The following is a 17,456-nucleotide window of genomic DNA, read 5'->3' as shown; positions in this document are numbered from 1 at the left end:
CTTTCCAAATGCCAATGAGTATATTAATCGAGAGCTCAGTGAGCTAAGATGATGGCAACGAGTTGGAAATATCCCTGTCAGAATATCTAGGTCTTGTATCAGTCCTGGATGGAAGACAGTGGCAGTGCCTTCGAATAATGGACTACTGGTATTGAATAGCATGCCAGGTTCGTAGAAAATACTGCCAAAAATCGACTTGACTTCGTGACAGTTGCATGACAAGGTGAGGAATCTGCCCAACTGCTGCATGTCTTGGCCATAGGTTGGTTTCTTTGTCGAATCTGTGTTTGGCCTGATTCTTGAAGATGCAGCGGACATTCGTCGTACCGGGAGTTGAGCGCTCATCCTGTCATAGTTGGCCAATGGGAGCATGAGGGCTACCGCAATAGTAACACGGTTTTCAGTATTGGTGGAATGGAGCGTAGACTAAATTACTGGCTTAAGACTCGGACAGGGTTGGTGACTTGGCATTTCAATCCTAAAGGCACTGAATAATCGGATGGTTGGAAGTGATTCCAAAGTTGAGTGCGGACTAAGGAGACATGAATTCATAGCGTCCACAAACAACAGAAGCCTTCCAACCATGGAACGTCGAAAGTACAGCTGCCCTTCACCATCCAGCACCATCGCTGCCGTTTGCAACATGAACCACTGCTTCTGTGTTGTCACAAGGACGCGTGGCCAACCGTTCAGCCTGAGTGCCAGTGTAGTCCCGGTGACAGCGCGTGAGAGAAAAGATCGGTCCATCGCGCTGATGAAGCATACGCCCATGCGAGAACAAAAACTGTGAGATGATTTTCATTTTGCTTGAGGTGAGCGAGGCAGCTTGGCTGAGGTAAGCAATCTGGTAGCCGTCGCAACACATGTCACAAAATCTGGAAGGCTGCTCGAGGGTCGGCAAATCGCACGATCGCTTCCCAGGAACCCACATGGATGCGGTTACCAATATTCAAGTGCTATCTAGCTGAATTCCAACCAGGAAGTCAGGGTGCCGAGGGGAATATCTCCATCGCTTAGGGTCACGGTCCTGGGTTTCTTTCATCCCCTGGCAAATGTCAGTGTCTTCAGTTTTATGCTGCAGTAAAGACACCCAGGCGTCATGGAAAGTACGAAAAAGGAAGTCTCGAGCTGCAGAGGATCGGGATAATCGAGGTAGATAAAACTTGATCCTTGAGCGATGCGAAAGTGGACGAATGAATAGGCAGGGCAAATTGTTTTGTTAATCTCGAAGGGACAAAAGTGGAACGTGTGAAGGTATATGTAACTGAAAGTATATGCGGCTAGTGGTTATATACACTGTCGAGGAGACACAATAACCTAGCTAGGTTCTCAGCCACAAGTCTCAACTGACTGCAAATAACACTTCTGAAACCCAACAACCAGCAACTAGCATCAGGCCAGATGCCGGTTCTTTATACTCTCCCCCACCACTTAGCAACTTTACTTTAGCCACATACATAATGCTTAATAACATCATGAGAGTTCTGGCATGTAAGTTTCTTGTTATAGTCCTTCGATGAGCATTTCCCGTACAAAGACCCATCAAGTCTATAGATAGCCAGGTCATCGGTACCGCAATAAGCAAAGTGGTCAACAATCGTAGTCAGTTCATAGCTCGTCAAAAGTTTGAGGGAGTAATTCTCACAGATTGAACCCTGGTTCTGAAGCTGGAAGTTGAAAGAGCATAGACTTTGGTCAACGCTGCCTAGATAGTGACCTAACCCATCACAAGGTGTCTCGCCCTCCCACCAGACAATATGGTAGTTCTTGCCTCCGGATTGCTGTTGGCCGACGCTGATCTTCGCTGCGAAAGCTTGGGAAATGAGGGTTGAGAGTAGGAATAGGTTGGCACGCATGTTGGTTACTGTAAAGACGATGCCGGAGAAGTGAGTGTTAGTTGTTTGCTGGATTTTCTCTTTGATCTCTGATAACTTCGTCTTTATTGAATATTTATAAATATTGAGTTGAAGGTAGTTATACTATACATAACTCAAGCTACCAAGGTCTACTTGGGCAAATCAGTCAGCGAGCCCGATACCGAAAACGACTGTCACCTATTGGTGGAAAATATGCGCGGCTTACAAGACATACGTCCTCTGTGAATGGAGCCTACTAATCTCTCGGTTTCCTCAGTAAGCCGTACTATCTGCTGACATTCAACATGCTCGGCATAGATTACTAATGGCTTCTAACATCGTCGCTGTCGGCAGTAAAACGCTTCTTATGCAACTCGTAGCTTGAGAGGTACGGGACATTCGAAATGAGGCTATGTATAAAGAGGCAATAATTATACCACAAAAATGAAACTAGGCAGGCCCAACACTTTAAATTGAACTTGTCTATACTTCACCTAGCTCTCTAAAAGGTCTTCAGAATGCGGTTCGAACCACTTTTACTAGCAGCACTATGCTCGCAAGCTCACGCAGCCATCAGCCTTGGCCAACAGGAAAAGCTTTACGATCGCGAAAACCACCACATTGCGTGGTGGGAAGGCCAATCGGCCTGTAGTGTGAAAAGTGCAGTCGAGATGGGATATACGACTGTGAGCCTGTGCTCTATGAAGTTTCAACTGCCTGGCGACAATACCGAGTGTTAGTTTTAAATTTGCATTCTTTGACACAATTGCTTATATGGATTTAGATCATGCTGCATACTGCGGTACGGATGACTTTGCCATCTATAGAGCGGACGGGTCTCTGTACGGAAAGTGTTCGGGCAAAGACTATGGAAAAAAGATTGGCTGTGGAGCTGTGGACCATGATGTTGTTAAGCATTATATTTGTGGATAAGAGTTGATGAGATTAATCATCACTAGTAATTGCTTAGTAGGAAACGGCATTTATTATAAAGTATACCTTATGATACACGTAGAATACTGTGGATATCACCATTGGGATCCAGGGAGGCTCTTCTCTGTATGTCGCTTATAAAACTGCAGTACGTCAACCACCTCTGACGCCTGCGGCGGCTCATCAATCAACCTCTGCCAGTGTTCAGGTAGACCCTAGATATAGTTAGTCAGTTTCATGTAGGTATTGAGAGCGCACATATCATGAAGCACAAGGTGATAACATACAGTAAACCTCCTTGTTGAGCCGTCAAATCCAACATGAGTAACATGGACAAGATGATCCGGTGCGCTCACCACTGTCTTCTTGCGTCTTCTCGCAAAGCGCCCGAGTAGCCCTGAAGGTGTCTGAGCTTGGTTCAGTGGCGCAAGGATGTTATCTGGTATGTCTTGTGTCCTTTGTTGTGACGGGGAAGACTCGGGAGGCTGAGAGCTATCAGATTTTACCAGAGCGCCTTCCTCGCCAAATATATAGCATTCACTGTTACTCAGATCACTAGAGTAAACTGGCAAGGCGTAGAAAGAGATGTTCGACACTTGAGATAGACTCAAATTGGAGAAAAGAGACAGCGCAGTCGTGTACAAGGCAGTGCTTGTGAGAGACGTCATAGATTGTCGACCTATGGCGCGATTGTACACTCTAGATGCCTGAAGATCTTGATCGAATGTGAATTTGATGGCGGAAACCTGGGTATCGATGAACGAAACAGACTTTGAGCCTCGTGTCTGTCTAAGGGTGGAGACATCGTCTCTCCTGGACTCTGCAATAATTGAACCCTCTCGCTCAAGCCCTCTGATACGACTGGCAAGTTCTTGGTTGCTTTGCAGCAATTCCTCCACAACCTTGCAGAGATGGCGAGTTGAACTTTGAGCTTCTTTCATCGTTTCACTTCTCACTTAGCACAACGAAAAAGGCCCAATCATATGAGAACAAAACTCACCACTGCAACACGGTCAACATCAACGTCAAAGATGACTTGTGATTTTGGAGACGCTGGACAATAGCGGCGATATTGGACTCTTGCCGAGCCCATTTCATCTTATCAATAGTCCCCATGTAAGGGCTGAGATTCAGCTGGTCCATAAGGCTCTGGAGATCTGAGAACGTAGTAACGCATCCTGTAAGTGTCGTAAGAACATGTTCCAGCAAAATCAATGCCCCTCGTTCACCGGGGGCTTGAGCCTGTCCGCACACGTAGGCCTGAAGCGATCCAAGTGCCGCAGTGATGTCGGCTACTTCAAAGACAAGATGGCGTGCGAGTTGCGGGACATCTCTGGCGTTGGTCGCGAATGTCCAAAGACATGATGTGATCTTAGCTCCTGCGCCTAAAAGTCCTACAACGGACGCCGAGACGGATAAAGGATCCATGGTAGCAAAGTCAGAGACAAGAAAATGAACAAGAAGGTTGAAGTGGGGTGAAGCATTGTATTTCTGCGGGTGAATAAGCACTGCCTCCACCAGAATCACAAGGCAGATTCAGCCGCACTAAAACAAGGCGCCTGCATAAACGCGACACCAACAGTAGCTCGTAATAACAAACACGTTCGCGGGCATAGCCACAAGTTGATGTCTTTTCAACCTAAGCCCTCTTCAGGAAAACACCAGACATTCACATAAGATATTAAAATTAACTTAGTACAGGATATCCCAACCTAGGCAAGATTTGCTAAATTTAGGTTAGGTTACCTAAATATTTTTATCATTTAGGATCAAGGTCTTGAGTTTTCTTTTCTCCCCTAGGCCCTTGATTCAGAGCTTGATTTCTCCTCCGGGGGTTTGCCATCTTCATCCTATCGCGTTATGTCATCCACGATCGTGACTCTCCTAGCAAAAACATCTGGCGATTATGATTGGAACCGTGTATCTAATATGTAAAGCGAAAGCTTGGATGGTCATCCCCCAAATTGTTCTTCTCATCCTCTGGTAAGTTGTATCTGTGGTCCCTTTTACCCTCATCTCTTAACCTATTCTCTCGTCTGATATAAAACAAAAAGACAAGCGAGCTAAGTCCACAGAGCCAAACAAGGCCAAGACCTAAGCCGAATCCCAGTGGGTATGTGGGCGCTTGAGTTGTGACAAAGATATTGCTGTGTAAATGTTAGTGACATCGCCTCGGATTGAAGATCAGGAACCCACCTAGCAATGATTCCACCAATATTGCCGAAACCAACCTGCATCGCAGAAGCTACACCCAATTTATAATGACCTGCCATGTTGTTGCTCACCCAGACCAAGACGATTGGTTGGGCGATATACCCACCAGCGACAATGAAGAAGAGGGCCATGTATCGTATCCCGACGCTGACAGACATCATGTTGAGCAGAATGACATATCCAACCGTCGTGAAAAGGCAGCCTCCAAGTATGAAGCCTGAACGATGCTTTGTCTTGTCGCTAGCGACAGCGGCAACAAGTGCACACACTGTTGCAAACAGAAAGATGGGGATCGACATGATTTGAGCCCGGATGGACGTCCAGCCGAGCTGTTTGAGGATAGTTGGGGTGAAGAAGGAACCGGAGTAGCTGGTCGTGACAATGCCCATGTACATCAAGATACTGTAAGGGTTAAGAAAAGGTCCATTTGTGAGATTAAGTCACTTACCCGAGGTAGATCTTGACGTCCGAAAAGATTCTCTTCGCTGTTCTGTTATCCCATGTGTTCATGTGAGTGTCCTTTTTATCCGCCGCAAGACGGTCAACAAGCAGCGCTCGTTCATCGTCATTGAGAAATTTAGCAGTCTCGGGCCAGTCTGGAATCATCCAATAGCTCCAGATGGCAATAACAACTGTAGCGGCGCCTTCGATGATGAAGATCCATCTCCAACCACCATAGCCAGCAATCCCGTCCATGTGAGCGATGGCATAAGCCAACAGACCACTGAACGCTCCAGCGACGATACTGGCTGAGAAGAAGAGGTTGAAACGCCACTGCAACTCGTGTCGGCAGTAGTACATGCTAAGGAGGTACACGCACGCTGGAAAGAAGCCAGCCTCAAGACCACCGATTATAACGCGGCATGCAATCAGTCCAGCGAATGATTGGGTGAGTCCTTGACAGATTGTGACGATACCCCAACCTGTCATGATGGCCGAGAGAAACAGCGAAGGTCGCATATTCTTGAGTAGGATGTTGCACGGGACTTCGAGGAGGATGTAGAGGATGAAGAAGGTGAATAGCGCGATGTTGTAGTCTTCGCCCGACATGTTGAGGTCAGCTTCCAAGCCTTGGATTCGAGCATTTCCGATGTTGATTCTGCAAATGAAGTCATATTAGACATGATGCTTGAGGATATATGGAAGAGGGCTCACCGATCTATGAATGCGCAAAGGAAGAGTAAGAAGAGGATCGGGACAAGATTTCGGTCAACCTTTCGAATGACCTTTTTCTCGAGTATCGGATCGAATGCTTGCTGTTCACTCTTGGGGTTCTCATCTTGGCTGATCCTTGGACCGCCAATTTCATTGATCTTGTCCGACATGACGGTCAAGACGCTGATGTTAGTAGATAGTTAGGAAGCCGCTGTCAGATGGGAAGACTCGAGATATTGACTTGAACGGTCGAGATATGGAGATGCAAGAATGGGCCTAGGATCTGCCATGGCCTTTCTCTTTATAGTAGGGCCAACTCCTTCTTATCTACTACGGAGCCAGGGAGTCACACAACAATCTCCCAGGATCAACTACCCCGCGCATCGGATTCAACTGACTGTCGAACCTGCAATAACCGATTCCGGGGTAATCTGGGGTAACAAGGGATTGAGTGGAATGAGTATGCGGGGTTTGAAGCCGGGGTGCTAAAATAAGGTCAAAAGCGATGGGGAGTGCACACCATTACAAGCTGAAATAGGTCTGGTTCCCTCGGATGATGTCCAGCACTAACTTCAAAATTAAGCCAAGACATGAGAAGCCTATCACGTTGAGGCAACGGATCAAGGGCAACTCGGTTTAGGTTCCGATTTTCCGATATTCGGAAATAAGCCGAAAATGCTTTGATAGAGACCGAGGATCTTGAGAAAACTTCAACTGTTATTAACTCTCAAAGATGAATCTCAACGGGGATTAGCCTTTATCTGACAGACCATCTTTGACCTATTTAATACCGTACAAGTTGGCGAAGGTCAATAACCTAGGTGCAGACATCTAGTCTCCCAACAGTACTTCTTTATTCTTTCCTTTTGATCTTTCTCCATCTCGCTTTCAGTCAAGGCTTTCCTGATGGATATAGCCACAGACCCGGCCGGTTCTATCGGCCAGAATATTGAGGTTACTGATAAGAGCTTCGGAAGGAAGATAACGGTTTTACTGTGGAGGAAGAGGATGGCAAGGTTTCTTCAAGCCTCCATTTGGCCGGAATACCATCCAGTATCGCTTAACATTTAGCCGAGCCTGCCACTTGCCAGTTTAAAGCTATACTCAAGGGAGAGTGTTAATAGAATCCTTGTAAAGAGTTTAAGGTAAGAGGCTACACTAAAGTGCCAACTAGAAGACAAACATTTAAGAGATTATGGTATATCTAGAAGAAAGCCATTGTATTTTTTATATATATTAGTTTACCCAGGACCAGCCAGTATTGCTATCTTAGGCAAGTGGGATGGATGGAGTATGGTAAGTGCGGTGTAAAGCAGCGACTGGATGCAAGTTCTGTCCTAAGCTCTAGACAAGATTGAAGCACGGTAACTGTAAATTTGGACATAAAGTGTGAATATCACAGGCATCTGCAGTCGGATGAAAGGAAATTTGGGGGCATGATGACAGGGTACTAGGAGCGTCCGCACTGTGAGCAGTCGCTGCGGCGTGATTAGAAATGACACAACTTTTGGAGACCTTGAGTACGACTGTACTAGAAACTTGGGAACAAGAATGACAGGATATCCGCAAGAGACAAGTTGCGTTCTACGCATTTTAGACACTAGCAGTTGCGATATAACTAAAACGAACAACTTAGGATATGTCAGTCTACTGATGAAAGCCGTAGAATTTCGGGCGGAAGAATTACTAACTTTACTCTGAGAAGCGGGGTCGGCAATCAGTGAAGCCCGATGTAAGCTTTTTAAGTGAATTAGTTGCACTCTCCGCGGGTTACCTACTACCGCTTAATAATATACTTTTAAGAAAGAGGGGCAGTATATTTTATCTAGGGATCATAGAAGGGAAAAGATCTTTTAGCAGAAGGTCTAGATAGTTTAGAAATGTAGACAGGGTAGATAAGCTTATCTAGAACAGATCCCACCCTTGCAGCATGTCAGCGGGAGGTAGGCCCTTCAACCTACTATAACTGAAGTGGCATGGATATTCTCTCCGAGCTCAACCCCGCAAGACCTGTCGTTTAGTGTCTACTAGCTGGCTTGGTTATCTTGAGATCTCAGTGTCTAGAAACCCTAACTATAAAGGGAGGTAACTAGAGAGATGGGTATTTATAGACATTAGTAAATAATATAGTTAGTAATTTTATTTTAATAGTACTTATTTTTATTTCTAGAGGTTATTATTATATAAATCAATATAGTATTTACTGTAAGTTAATTTTATATTATTTATTTATATATTTATAATTTAATAATATAAAAAACACTAAAATAGGAATTTAAATATGATTTTAATTAATTTTTTAAAAATTCTTTTCTTAATTCTAAACTGTGTTGTTAGGTAGCTCTTAGTACTAGGTAGTACGAGATCAAAACTCCCTATTCATCAAGAGGATCCCAATCAGGTTCAACAGTGTATGCCTCAGTATGGGATTGGCCCAACTTTCTTTCATCGCCATCTCGCTGCAAACGGAAAGACCTGTTGCTTGCCGAAAAAGAAAAGTTCTTATAGAAAGCAAATGCTCTTGCATCGTCCAAGCTCGACTTTCCCAGGGAGAACCTTCCATGATCAGCCTGAGGTTCATTAATGAGGTACTTATTTTCAGGTCTCCAGGTAATTATTCGAAATATTGGTCGACATTTCTTGGGGATTTGTAGCTGGACCCTGGTAATCCTCCATCGACGCCTGACTCGAGTGATACTATGGTACAGATACTGCTGGAGTAGATGTCATCCATCTGTGAGATTTGCTGCGCTTTGATGTCTGGTTCATCTTGAGGAATGCACAACGCTTCAACCAGGCTGATCACTGGTTAGCCAAGCGCCCACAAACCCTCCCTCAGTTCCGTCGCCGGTTAATTTTAGCACATTGAGAGATGTATGTGTAGTTACTATAGGTAGATTGCAATAAGAAGGCCCAGTTTCCATCGATAACCTTGTTCTCTTTCTTCATCTCATATTTTCGCAGTGGAAGATAGGGAATACATACTGACATTGGAATGTTGCAAAACCAGCGTTTAATGACGCCTAGGAATGCGATTGGTCTGCTTTTTAAGGCAGAGCTGGCGAACCACTAATGAGGCCAGCCGCTGAGTCAGACAAGCGCTATAACTGGCTGCACGTAGTCCGGCTACCATCGAATGAAGAGTGGACAACGTGCGTGCGGCTGAATGCAGGAAGAGAAACAACCTTACTGCCTAACGGAAGACGAGGCAGACACCCCCGCTTGAAGCGAAGCCCCTCTCCTAAAGCTGAGAGCTAGCCAAAGCCTTCTTTCTTGTTTATCAACTCCAGCTTTGCAACTACCTTGGATTTTGGTACTCTGTTTAAGCATACTGTTGAGCATCATGAACATTTCCCATCACTCTGGCTTTGATCAAGATGGTAAGTCGCCCTAATGGTAAAACTGCCCAATTATCTTCTCGTTCTAAAGTGTGTTAATCAGGGAATCGCCCGCCTGAGATCACCGAGAAAGCCGGTCTAGGCTTGACAAGCGGTGGCCCAAAGTATCCCCAGCTCGACGATACACCTCGCAAGGAATTCGCATGCCCTTTCCATAGAAGGGATCCACTACAGTACCGGGGATGTGAAGGCAAGCGATTTCCTCGTATATCAGATGTTACAAAGCACATTGCAAGGCGGCACCAGGTCAGAAAGTATGATTTTGAGTCAAGCACCACCTATTGCGCATGGTGCCGTCACAAGTTTGTTGGACCGAATGCTGAGAAAAGTCTCTCCAACCACGCGACATCATGCGAAGCTTCTATCCAGCAAACCGGTCTTCTGCTACCTGAGGAATTTTCTTTACTTAGATCGGCCGTGGCCGAGACATCTGGCAGTGCTTCAAAGTGGTATGCAATGTGGAGAGTGTGTTTCCCTGCGATACAAATGCCTTCGCCATATGTTGAGGCAGTTGTTCCCCAACCGCAGGCGCGGCGAATCCTTCAGGATCTTCTAGCCTCATCTGCTGCCAACCCTTGGACATCTGAGGAGATCAGGCAGTCTACTATCGACAAAGCTTTGAGTGCAATCTACTATGGCTTACCTTTCACCGAGACCGAACCTGACGAGAGCACTGTCCGTTCTGATACGTCAGACTACGAGGAAAGCACATTTAGTAACCAGGATGATAGTTCCTCAAGTGTTGCCAGGTCTTTCGCGGACCCTTATGACATGGAGCTATGGACTGGTCGTCTCAAGATTGCAGTGCTCAATGTAGAATGCGACAAAGTCCATAGTATTTTGGAGAACTCCTTCGAAAAAGTTGCCGTTGGAGAGTATTTATGGCTCCTGGAGTTGAAATCTCTGGGACTGTCAGCGGGCGAGATCGCCGACGAACTACTGGAACGATCGCAGGTTGGGCCCTGGATCTATTCGAAGATTGATATCCCCAATGTTGGAATATACCGTCGCCGTCACAACTTTCATATCTCGAGATGTCTCCACAGCCAGCTAAGGAATGAGGCAATGCCAACCGCAGAGTCGCAGTTAAGCCAGCATTTCAGAACTCTCGAGCCTGACTCGGAGAACTCAGTACGTGAGGCGATTCAGTACTTATGCGGTATTGGAGGGGTCAGCCCTATGCACGATGGGTCGCAAAATATCCAGTTTGGGTCTGTGGTCTTCGAAAACGCTAACTCAACTGCGATTGTCTCATTGATGAATACCGAATCAGTCCAAGCTGTTGGGAAACATCTGGAGAAGGCCATCGGCGCCCTTCAGCAAGTCGGTGGATGTTGCGACTCTTTCACCTTTCTAGCAAGACAAGCGTTGTTTGTTGAGCTGGAACGAATAGAACCTGGAAACACATTAATAATGGAACATCTGATATCTCTCACAAGCTCGAAGGCCAGTTTTGAGGGCTTGGATCCGAGATTACTGGACTCACTAACAGCCCAATTCCTTTCGCTTGCTTTCGCTCTTTATGCGCAAGGACATTGCGAGCCCTTCACGCCATTCTTCCTAGACACTTCACTAAAACGTATACTGCTCATCGGAAACCAGATTTGGGGTTCTACTTTCTCTGGGCCTTGTATACTCGCTTCTCCCGTAGAGTTGAGCTGCTTTGGTGGGATGGTTCAGCGCAGGGTGTTCGCCTTTCAATATTTTAACGCATTCGATAGGTCAAAGGTATTCTCAGATCCTGTTACGAAGTTCGACTTGAAAGCTCGCCCTGAAGATTTACTGGATACCTGGGGTCCTGGAGATTTCATTGTTCCAAAGGATGACCAAGAAAACCTCCACGCAATCTCCATTGGTGGTGGCCTGATTACCTCCTCCTCGACAGGAATGGACAGCTACCAATTGCCTGTTTTACACTGGAGCCGTGCATCAGGAGACAACACAGAAGTCACTTCAACCTTCCCTCGCCATGAAAAGATGGTCATCGGCTCAAGAGTCTCGATAAACCAAACCTGCAGAATAACTCCTCAAGAACAAGTTCGGAAGTCTATTCCATGGTTGAAAGAGCTAGGGACATTCCCAAGCTACTGGGAAGTGTCTGAGAGGCAGCTAGGACTTGGATTGCAGGCCGGAAACGGAGCTGTGGGAACATTGAACTTCGCCCAGACTTGGGTAAAGAGACTGGGTCAGACCAAGAAGTCCAACATCCTCGCCAAGAGATCTCTTTCCATCGCCGATCTAGAAGGGCCTTTCGCTGTGCAGGTTAGCTTCTGTACTGGTATCGCCCGACGTGTACAGCTGCGAGAACTCCTGGCCGATATCTTACCTGTTTACGTTGCAGATCTCGCTACGCAGCCCTGCAACTGGAAGAGACTTCAAGATTGCAATATCTGCAAGATATTGCGAGATAGTGACTTCAGAGTACGTTACCAAAAGCTAGATCGTGAGCTGCAAGCAGAATTTGAGACTCTCGCTATCGCCGTCCTGTTTCTACTGCAAGACACGGGTGTCGATAGGAAGGGTGAGAACTTCGTAGTTGGTTGCATTCCCCCAGGTTCAGCAGTTCAATGCTTCAAAATCCCCATCGAGAAAGAGAGCTTCTGGGCCCGAATACTTACCGACTCTGATGATGTAGCGACCTTCGCTTACGCGGCGACGAGTTGCTTTGAAACGGACCTGCGTAGATGCCGAGGCCCGAAAGAACAATGGAAGAACGCAACAGCCCTCTTCTCCACGGCTGTATCACTGTGCCATGACCACATAGTCGCGCAGGGAATAGTAGCACAGCAGACAAGATGGGCTCTGAAGGACTCAGAGTCGTATCTATTGGGGCGAGTTGACGAACCTCTACTTGTGCGAGTGATCCGACCCAACATCCAGGATGAGCCCGAATTGCTAGTCTCAATGAGCACAATCATAGCCCCGTTTTTGAGAAGGTGGAGCAGGAAGCAAGGTTATAAGAGGCCGTGGAGGTTGCGAGAAAGCAGAGCGATAGACCATCAGCATCAGATGGCTGAGAGCGTTGTTGTGACTACTGACTTTGAGAATTCGTGGTGAATGAATGAGAAGATGCAATTGGTTCTCATGTTTTCGGTTCATCTATTGTAACTGGGGCTGGATGACAGGATATAGAACGGGAATAGTCCAATAGATGTTTGATAAGACGAGGCAGCAATCGCTGTACGTTTCTGATATTTTGAACATCCCGAGGTCGTGTAATATAGCCCTAGAAAGACAAATATTCAGTCTCGCTTAGGGCTTAATCCGTGGATTGGAAATGCCTGCTGAAAATCCCTACACGGTCAATGACAACATGCGTAGCTTAACCTTATCCTATCTGCCGAGCCCCTCTGCCTCCTGGTCACGTGCGGGTCTGGTGATCCCCTCCCTTGCCTCAAGCATCCGATCAATTATATCATTCCCGTCTGAAAGTAACCCCATTTCATGCCTTATAACCCCGTGTTTCTCGCTCTAATGTCGAATACAGCCGAAAGCCACATATCATTTTCCTTTTAAAACTGTTTCATTCTTATGTCATAGCCAAATCACCAATTTTCACTTCCCCCGCCTCAGATCAAACCCAAAAAAACAAAAAGCAAAAAAGCACACCACAACGCGTCATGCCATTGCCAGAACCACGCGAGCTCACTCCTCGAGTCTGCGAGTTGTCAAGCTGTAGCGAGGCAGACACAGATCTCCTGAAGCGCTGCTCAAGCTGCAAGGCGGTGTACTACTGCGGAGCATCCCATCAAACCGCTGACCGAAGTCATCACAAAAATGGCTGCACCATCATCAAAAAGTCACGCAAGGCGGTAGAGAAGGAGGAGCAAGAGCTTCGCGATCATCCAGGAGATATGTTCACCCCTCCGAATATCTTTGAGAATGGCGTTGGGCATTTTTGGGGTATTCATGAGACACGTGCGTATATGCGTGCGCGGTATCATATGGTCGACGTGTTGCTCCAGGTTTATGGCGCACCAGGCGGGAAGATTGATGCTGTTCAAGAGGCATTGGACCATCTTCTTGATATGCTTCGTCTCTGTCGGGGCGACAACATGGGTGTGAGGGATCTTGTGCCGCATTTGTACATCCGCCTCAACAGGGATCAGGAAGCCTACGATTTCGTCAAGTGGTACGCGACCACCGGCTCAGAGTCGACGTACGATTGGGGCGACATGGACCAGCCATATCTCGATATCAGGGACGCGGATGTTTTGGAGGAACCACTGGAGACTTGGTCAAATGGCAAATATCTCAGCTTAGGCCACGTTGCAGCTGTCACGCTTATCAAAGCGAGGATTCTGTTTGAATTGCAGTCTGCTCAGAACGCCGCCAGGGCCCTCAACGGTACCATCCCACCAGAGATCGTGGGACTCATCCGCGGCGAGCTTGTCGGCAGTGCTGTGGCCTCGCGTTCTGATATCCTCCTGGGTAGCACAGAACATCTGTCTAAGCTCATCAAAAAGGTTAAGGATCAGATTGTCAAGCTTTACAGATCTGTGAATGAGTATAACCCGCACTTCTGGCGCTTAATGTTGAGTAGTCCAGTATCGGCCGCGTCTCAAAGGCCCGGAATGTACTCGCACGAAACGAAGGAGGAAGCTTGTCTGATGATTGGATACTGTCTTGCTTCCTGGGTTGAGACACCTGGGGCCTTCCAGTTGATGAATGATTTGAGTCAGACTGTTTAGAAGATTGGATGTTTGGTTATTTGGTTTAGTCGAGTATGTTAAGGCTATCAGGCTGTATAATAGGCGCTGCATTATATCAGTAACCTAGAATACAAATTGTATCAGTATGGGTTCAGTAGTCAAGAAACATGTCTGCTTTAGAAGGTTTAGGATAGGCTTAGGATGAAATCTTAGACCAGACGATACTCCCCCACGCCGACGGGGAGCAAGATAACTAGCGGCAAGGTACACGTTGACTTCTCAAAGTTAACGTTCAGTGGTAGCGTACTCTACTTCCCCGTCGGCTGTTGTCTTGGCAGGCGTTGCCTTAACTCAAAGGCGGGCTGCACCTCTTGGAATTAGAAGTCGTGTCAGTGAAGCACGATTATCTTGTGTCGAGTAGCTGTTTATCTACATGATTGACACGAACCATCCAATCATATGCCTGTTTTCTTTCACCACGTCTTTGCGGGCGGCTAATTGTTGCTAAAAATATCGAAGCTGAAAACTGGCGGTCTTGGCATTGAGGTCAGTTTGATGACCTGAATGATCTCCCCGCTTCTGAAATAATGATATTTGTTGTCTATGTATGCATGATTGCGTCTAACCATCAAGTCTAATTCTTCGGACAAATTTCTACAGCGCGAGACCAGATACCATCACTATGTTGACAGACACAGAAACTGCTGATAGAGACAACCTGGCAGACTACCTAGACCGATTGGACATTGAAGATGAAGTCTGCCCAGAGTCTCAGTTGATACGCGGGAACATAGAGAAGTCTAAAGAAAGTGATGATGAGAGCGACGATGTGGGGAGAATCTCGTACTACACGGGACGTCATATCTATCTTGAGAGACGCGAGGTCTTCCTCGAAACAGATGAACCAGATATACACAATTCTCAGAGCGTTTTCCTAGCACACGGGAATAATCAGATTCTGCAGCTTGATAAGCTTCCCTCCATGGTCAATGACTTTGATCTCATACGAAAGCACACCATCGAGATCATTAGGACGACTGACGCTATGACGATCGAGCGGTCTATCAGGCTCGGATACCTCAGCGATCAGGCAATAGATCTTTCCAAACTTCAGGAGAGATGCTATAAAGCAGTTCAGGCTGCTTTCATGGCTACAGACTCTGCCTGCGAAGACCCCAAGGATCTTGAAGAGGATACTTTGACACCGGAAGAAGGAGCAGAGGCCAAAGTTAAGCCAGATCAAGCCTCTTATTGCTGCTTTATAGCCCTTAACATGGCTTCACGTGTACTAGAAGCTTCGACAGCAAGGGAAATGGCTCACAAGGTCTGTAGTGGTGCCAATTTGGATGATCTTATCTTTAACATCGAAATATTTAAGCCACTAACCCAAAGCGAGCCATGGGAAGCGGATGTGCCAGATAAGCCGGGGTACCATCATTTGTATGCACTATTGGGGTGTCTCATGGCTACAGCGTATGTCCACCAGTCCTTCGCTATTGAGACCTTCTATCTCGACCGAGCGATTGCCAACCTCGACATCGCAGTACTGAAGATGCCAAACAACCCCTTCGAGGAATTTCGGCACTACCTACAAACGGTACGGAAGAAGGTACAGCGATTGCAGGTCTTCTTTCAACGCATTGAGATGGAAGATGACCAATCGATAAACTCCGTTCTCTGCGCTGTCTGCATACAGCTAATGCCTGTTATTGGATTTCATGAGACTAATTATCCGTACCACAACATGGACTTTGAGTCGATTTGCAGGAAAGCCGTGCTCAGGTGCAGAGCCTGTACTCTGTTCAGAGATACCACCGCCTCGATGTACCCGCTATTCAAAATGTCGTGGCCAGAAATTCAGGAAATTAACTACAGCAATCGATCCGTTGGTCGGCGTTGGTTCGGAGAGACTGATGACCTCCTAGCTGACCTCCGGTGGGGTCTAGATGGAGCGCTCAGGATTGAGCTTATTGCTCGCCGTGCTTACATGGAAGAGAATTTCTATGCCACATATGAATTGTACTGCTTACCAGGTAAGAACCCAGCAACTTAGAGTGCAATAGTTTGCTAACATGGCCAAGGAGTTCCACCTCCTTGGAAAATCATTGGAACGGGAACACATGTTCAGTATGATGTTAACTCGTCGGAAACCTGGGACATGATACGAAGCTGGATCGGAGATTGTATCAATGACCACGAGAATTGCAAAGTTGAGAGCGAGGATCGGCCGTTTCCGAGCCGTCTCGTCTCTGTTGGGGATGAAGACATAGAGCCTCATCTGTTTATAACCAACCCCGACGACAACGGCCGATACATTGCTCTAAGCCATTGCTGGGGTGATAATATGCCTCTCAAGACCACCAAAGCTAGCTTCACTGAGTTTTGCCACAGCATCGGCTTCGCCCGGTTTCCAAAAACATTCCAAGAGGCGATCATTGTTTGTCGGAAGCTCAACATCGAGTACCTATGGATAGACTCACTATGTATCATCCAAGATGATGAGCACGATTGGGCTGTTGAGTCTCCCAAGATGTGCGATGTATATCAGAATGCGTATCTCACGATCGCTGCCGCCGCAGCACATAACAGCAGCGAAGGGCTGTTCCACCAACGACCTTTTAGCCTTCGAAAGTCATTCCCAACTGTCTCTAAATATGATGGCAATGTTGAAGAGGTTGAGATCTTCGCCAGGCCGTGGGATTCACAATGGCATTGGCAGAATAGCATTGGCGATGGCCCAGGGTGCCGTGACACCAACCCTCTTGAGACGAGAGCTTGGACGTTACAGGAGCACGTACTATCACGCCGAATCCTCCGTTTTGCTGCTCACGAGCTAGTTTGGCATTGTCGCACGGCGCATCTCTGCGAGTGTCGTCCAGGGTCACATGTAACTAAAGGGCCGCTCGGGCTCATCAACCTGGAGGACTGGAAATTAGGCGAAGATTCCAATGATGACTGGCGGATTCTGGGGCCATTCATTGTGTGGATGAATATCATCGGTCCATTTACCAGGCGTGCTATCACCCGCGATACAGATCGACTACCAGCTGTCTCAGGGGTAGCTGCTGCACTTGCACCTTTCATCAAGACAGAGTATATCGCGGGTATGTGGACAACCGAACTTAGGACGAAGATATGCTGGCACGTGGAAGAGGGGTCAACTTCCAGACATGAAGCATACTATGCGCCGACGTGGTCTTGGGCCTCTGTCATAGGACCTGTGCATACATCCGAGCTCTCTGGCATAT

The 17,456-nt window shown here is 46.9% G+C and overlaps 5 protein-coding genes across 5 annotated transcripts; 3 read left to right on the top strand and 2 right to left on the bottom strand.

The window, feature by feature from the left end:
- Positions 1 to 2,884: 2,884 nt before the first annotated feature.
- J7337_001820 (uncharacterized protein) lies at positions 2,885 to 4,217 on the bottom strand (the record flags this gene model as incomplete). The annotated part of the gene is made up of 3 exons (XM_044819553.1): positions 2,885 to 3,004; positions 3,077 to 3,713; positions 3,790 to 4,217. 3 exons carry the CDS (start codon positions 4,215 to 4,217, stop codon positions 2,885 to 2,887), a joined length of 1,185 nt encoding a protein of 394 aa, XP_044687255.1.
- Positions 4,218 to 4,973: 756 nt separating this feature from the next.
- J7337_001819 (uncharacterized protein) lies at positions 4,974 to 6,328 on the bottom strand (the record flags this gene model as incomplete). Its single annotated transcript, XM_044819552.1, has 4 exons — positions 4,974 to 4,985; positions 5,075 to 5,405; positions 5,452 to 6,102; positions 6,159 to 6,328. The coding sequence occupies 4 exons, from the start codon at positions 6,326 to 6,328 to the stop codon at positions 4,974 to 4,976; spliced, it is 1,164 nt and encodes a 387-aa protein (XP_044687254.1).
- A 3,173-nt stretch (positions 6,329 to 9,501) lies between these two features.
- Positions 9,502 to 12,613, top strand: J7337_001818 (uncharacterized protein; the record flags this gene model as incomplete). Its single annotated transcript, XM_044819551.1, has 2 exons — positions 9,502 to 9,538; positions 9,600 to 12,613. The coding sequence occupies 2 exons, from the start codon at positions 9,502 to 9,504 to the stop codon at positions 12,611 to 12,613; spliced, it is 3,051 nt and encodes a 1,016-aa protein (XP_044687253.1).
- A 563-nt stretch (positions 12,614 to 13,176) lies between these two features.
- Positions 13,177 to 14,247, top strand: J7337_001817 (uncharacterized protein; the record flags this gene model as incomplete). Its single annotated transcript, XM_044819550.1, has 1 exon — positions 13,177 to 14,247. One exon carries the CDS (start codon positions 13,177 to 13,179, stop codon positions 14,245 to 14,247), a length of 1,071 nt encoding a protein of 356 aa, XP_044687252.1.
- Positions 14,248 to 14,890: 643 nt separating this feature from the next.
- J7337_001816 (uncharacterized protein) lies at positions 14,891 to 17,423 on the top strand (the record flags this gene model as incomplete). The annotated part of the gene is made up of 3 exons (XM_044819549.1): positions 14,891 to 16,241; positions 16,290 to 17,312; positions 17,335 to 17,423. 3 exons carry the CDS (start codon positions 14,891 to 14,893, stop codon positions 17,421 to 17,423), a joined length of 2,463 nt encoding a protein of 820 aa, XP_044687251.1.
- Positions 17,424 to 17,456: the final 33 nt, after the last annotated feature.

This window comes from Fusarium musae, chromosome 1 (genome assembly GCF_019915245.1).
Source record: "Fusarium musae strain F31 chromosome 1, whole genome shotgun sequence".
NCBI classification, from domain to species: Eukaryota; Fungi; Ascomycota; class Sordariomycetes; order Hypocreales; family Nectriaceae; genus Fusarium; species Fusarium musae.
This window is presented reverse-complemented; position numbering and strand designations above follow the sequence as displayed.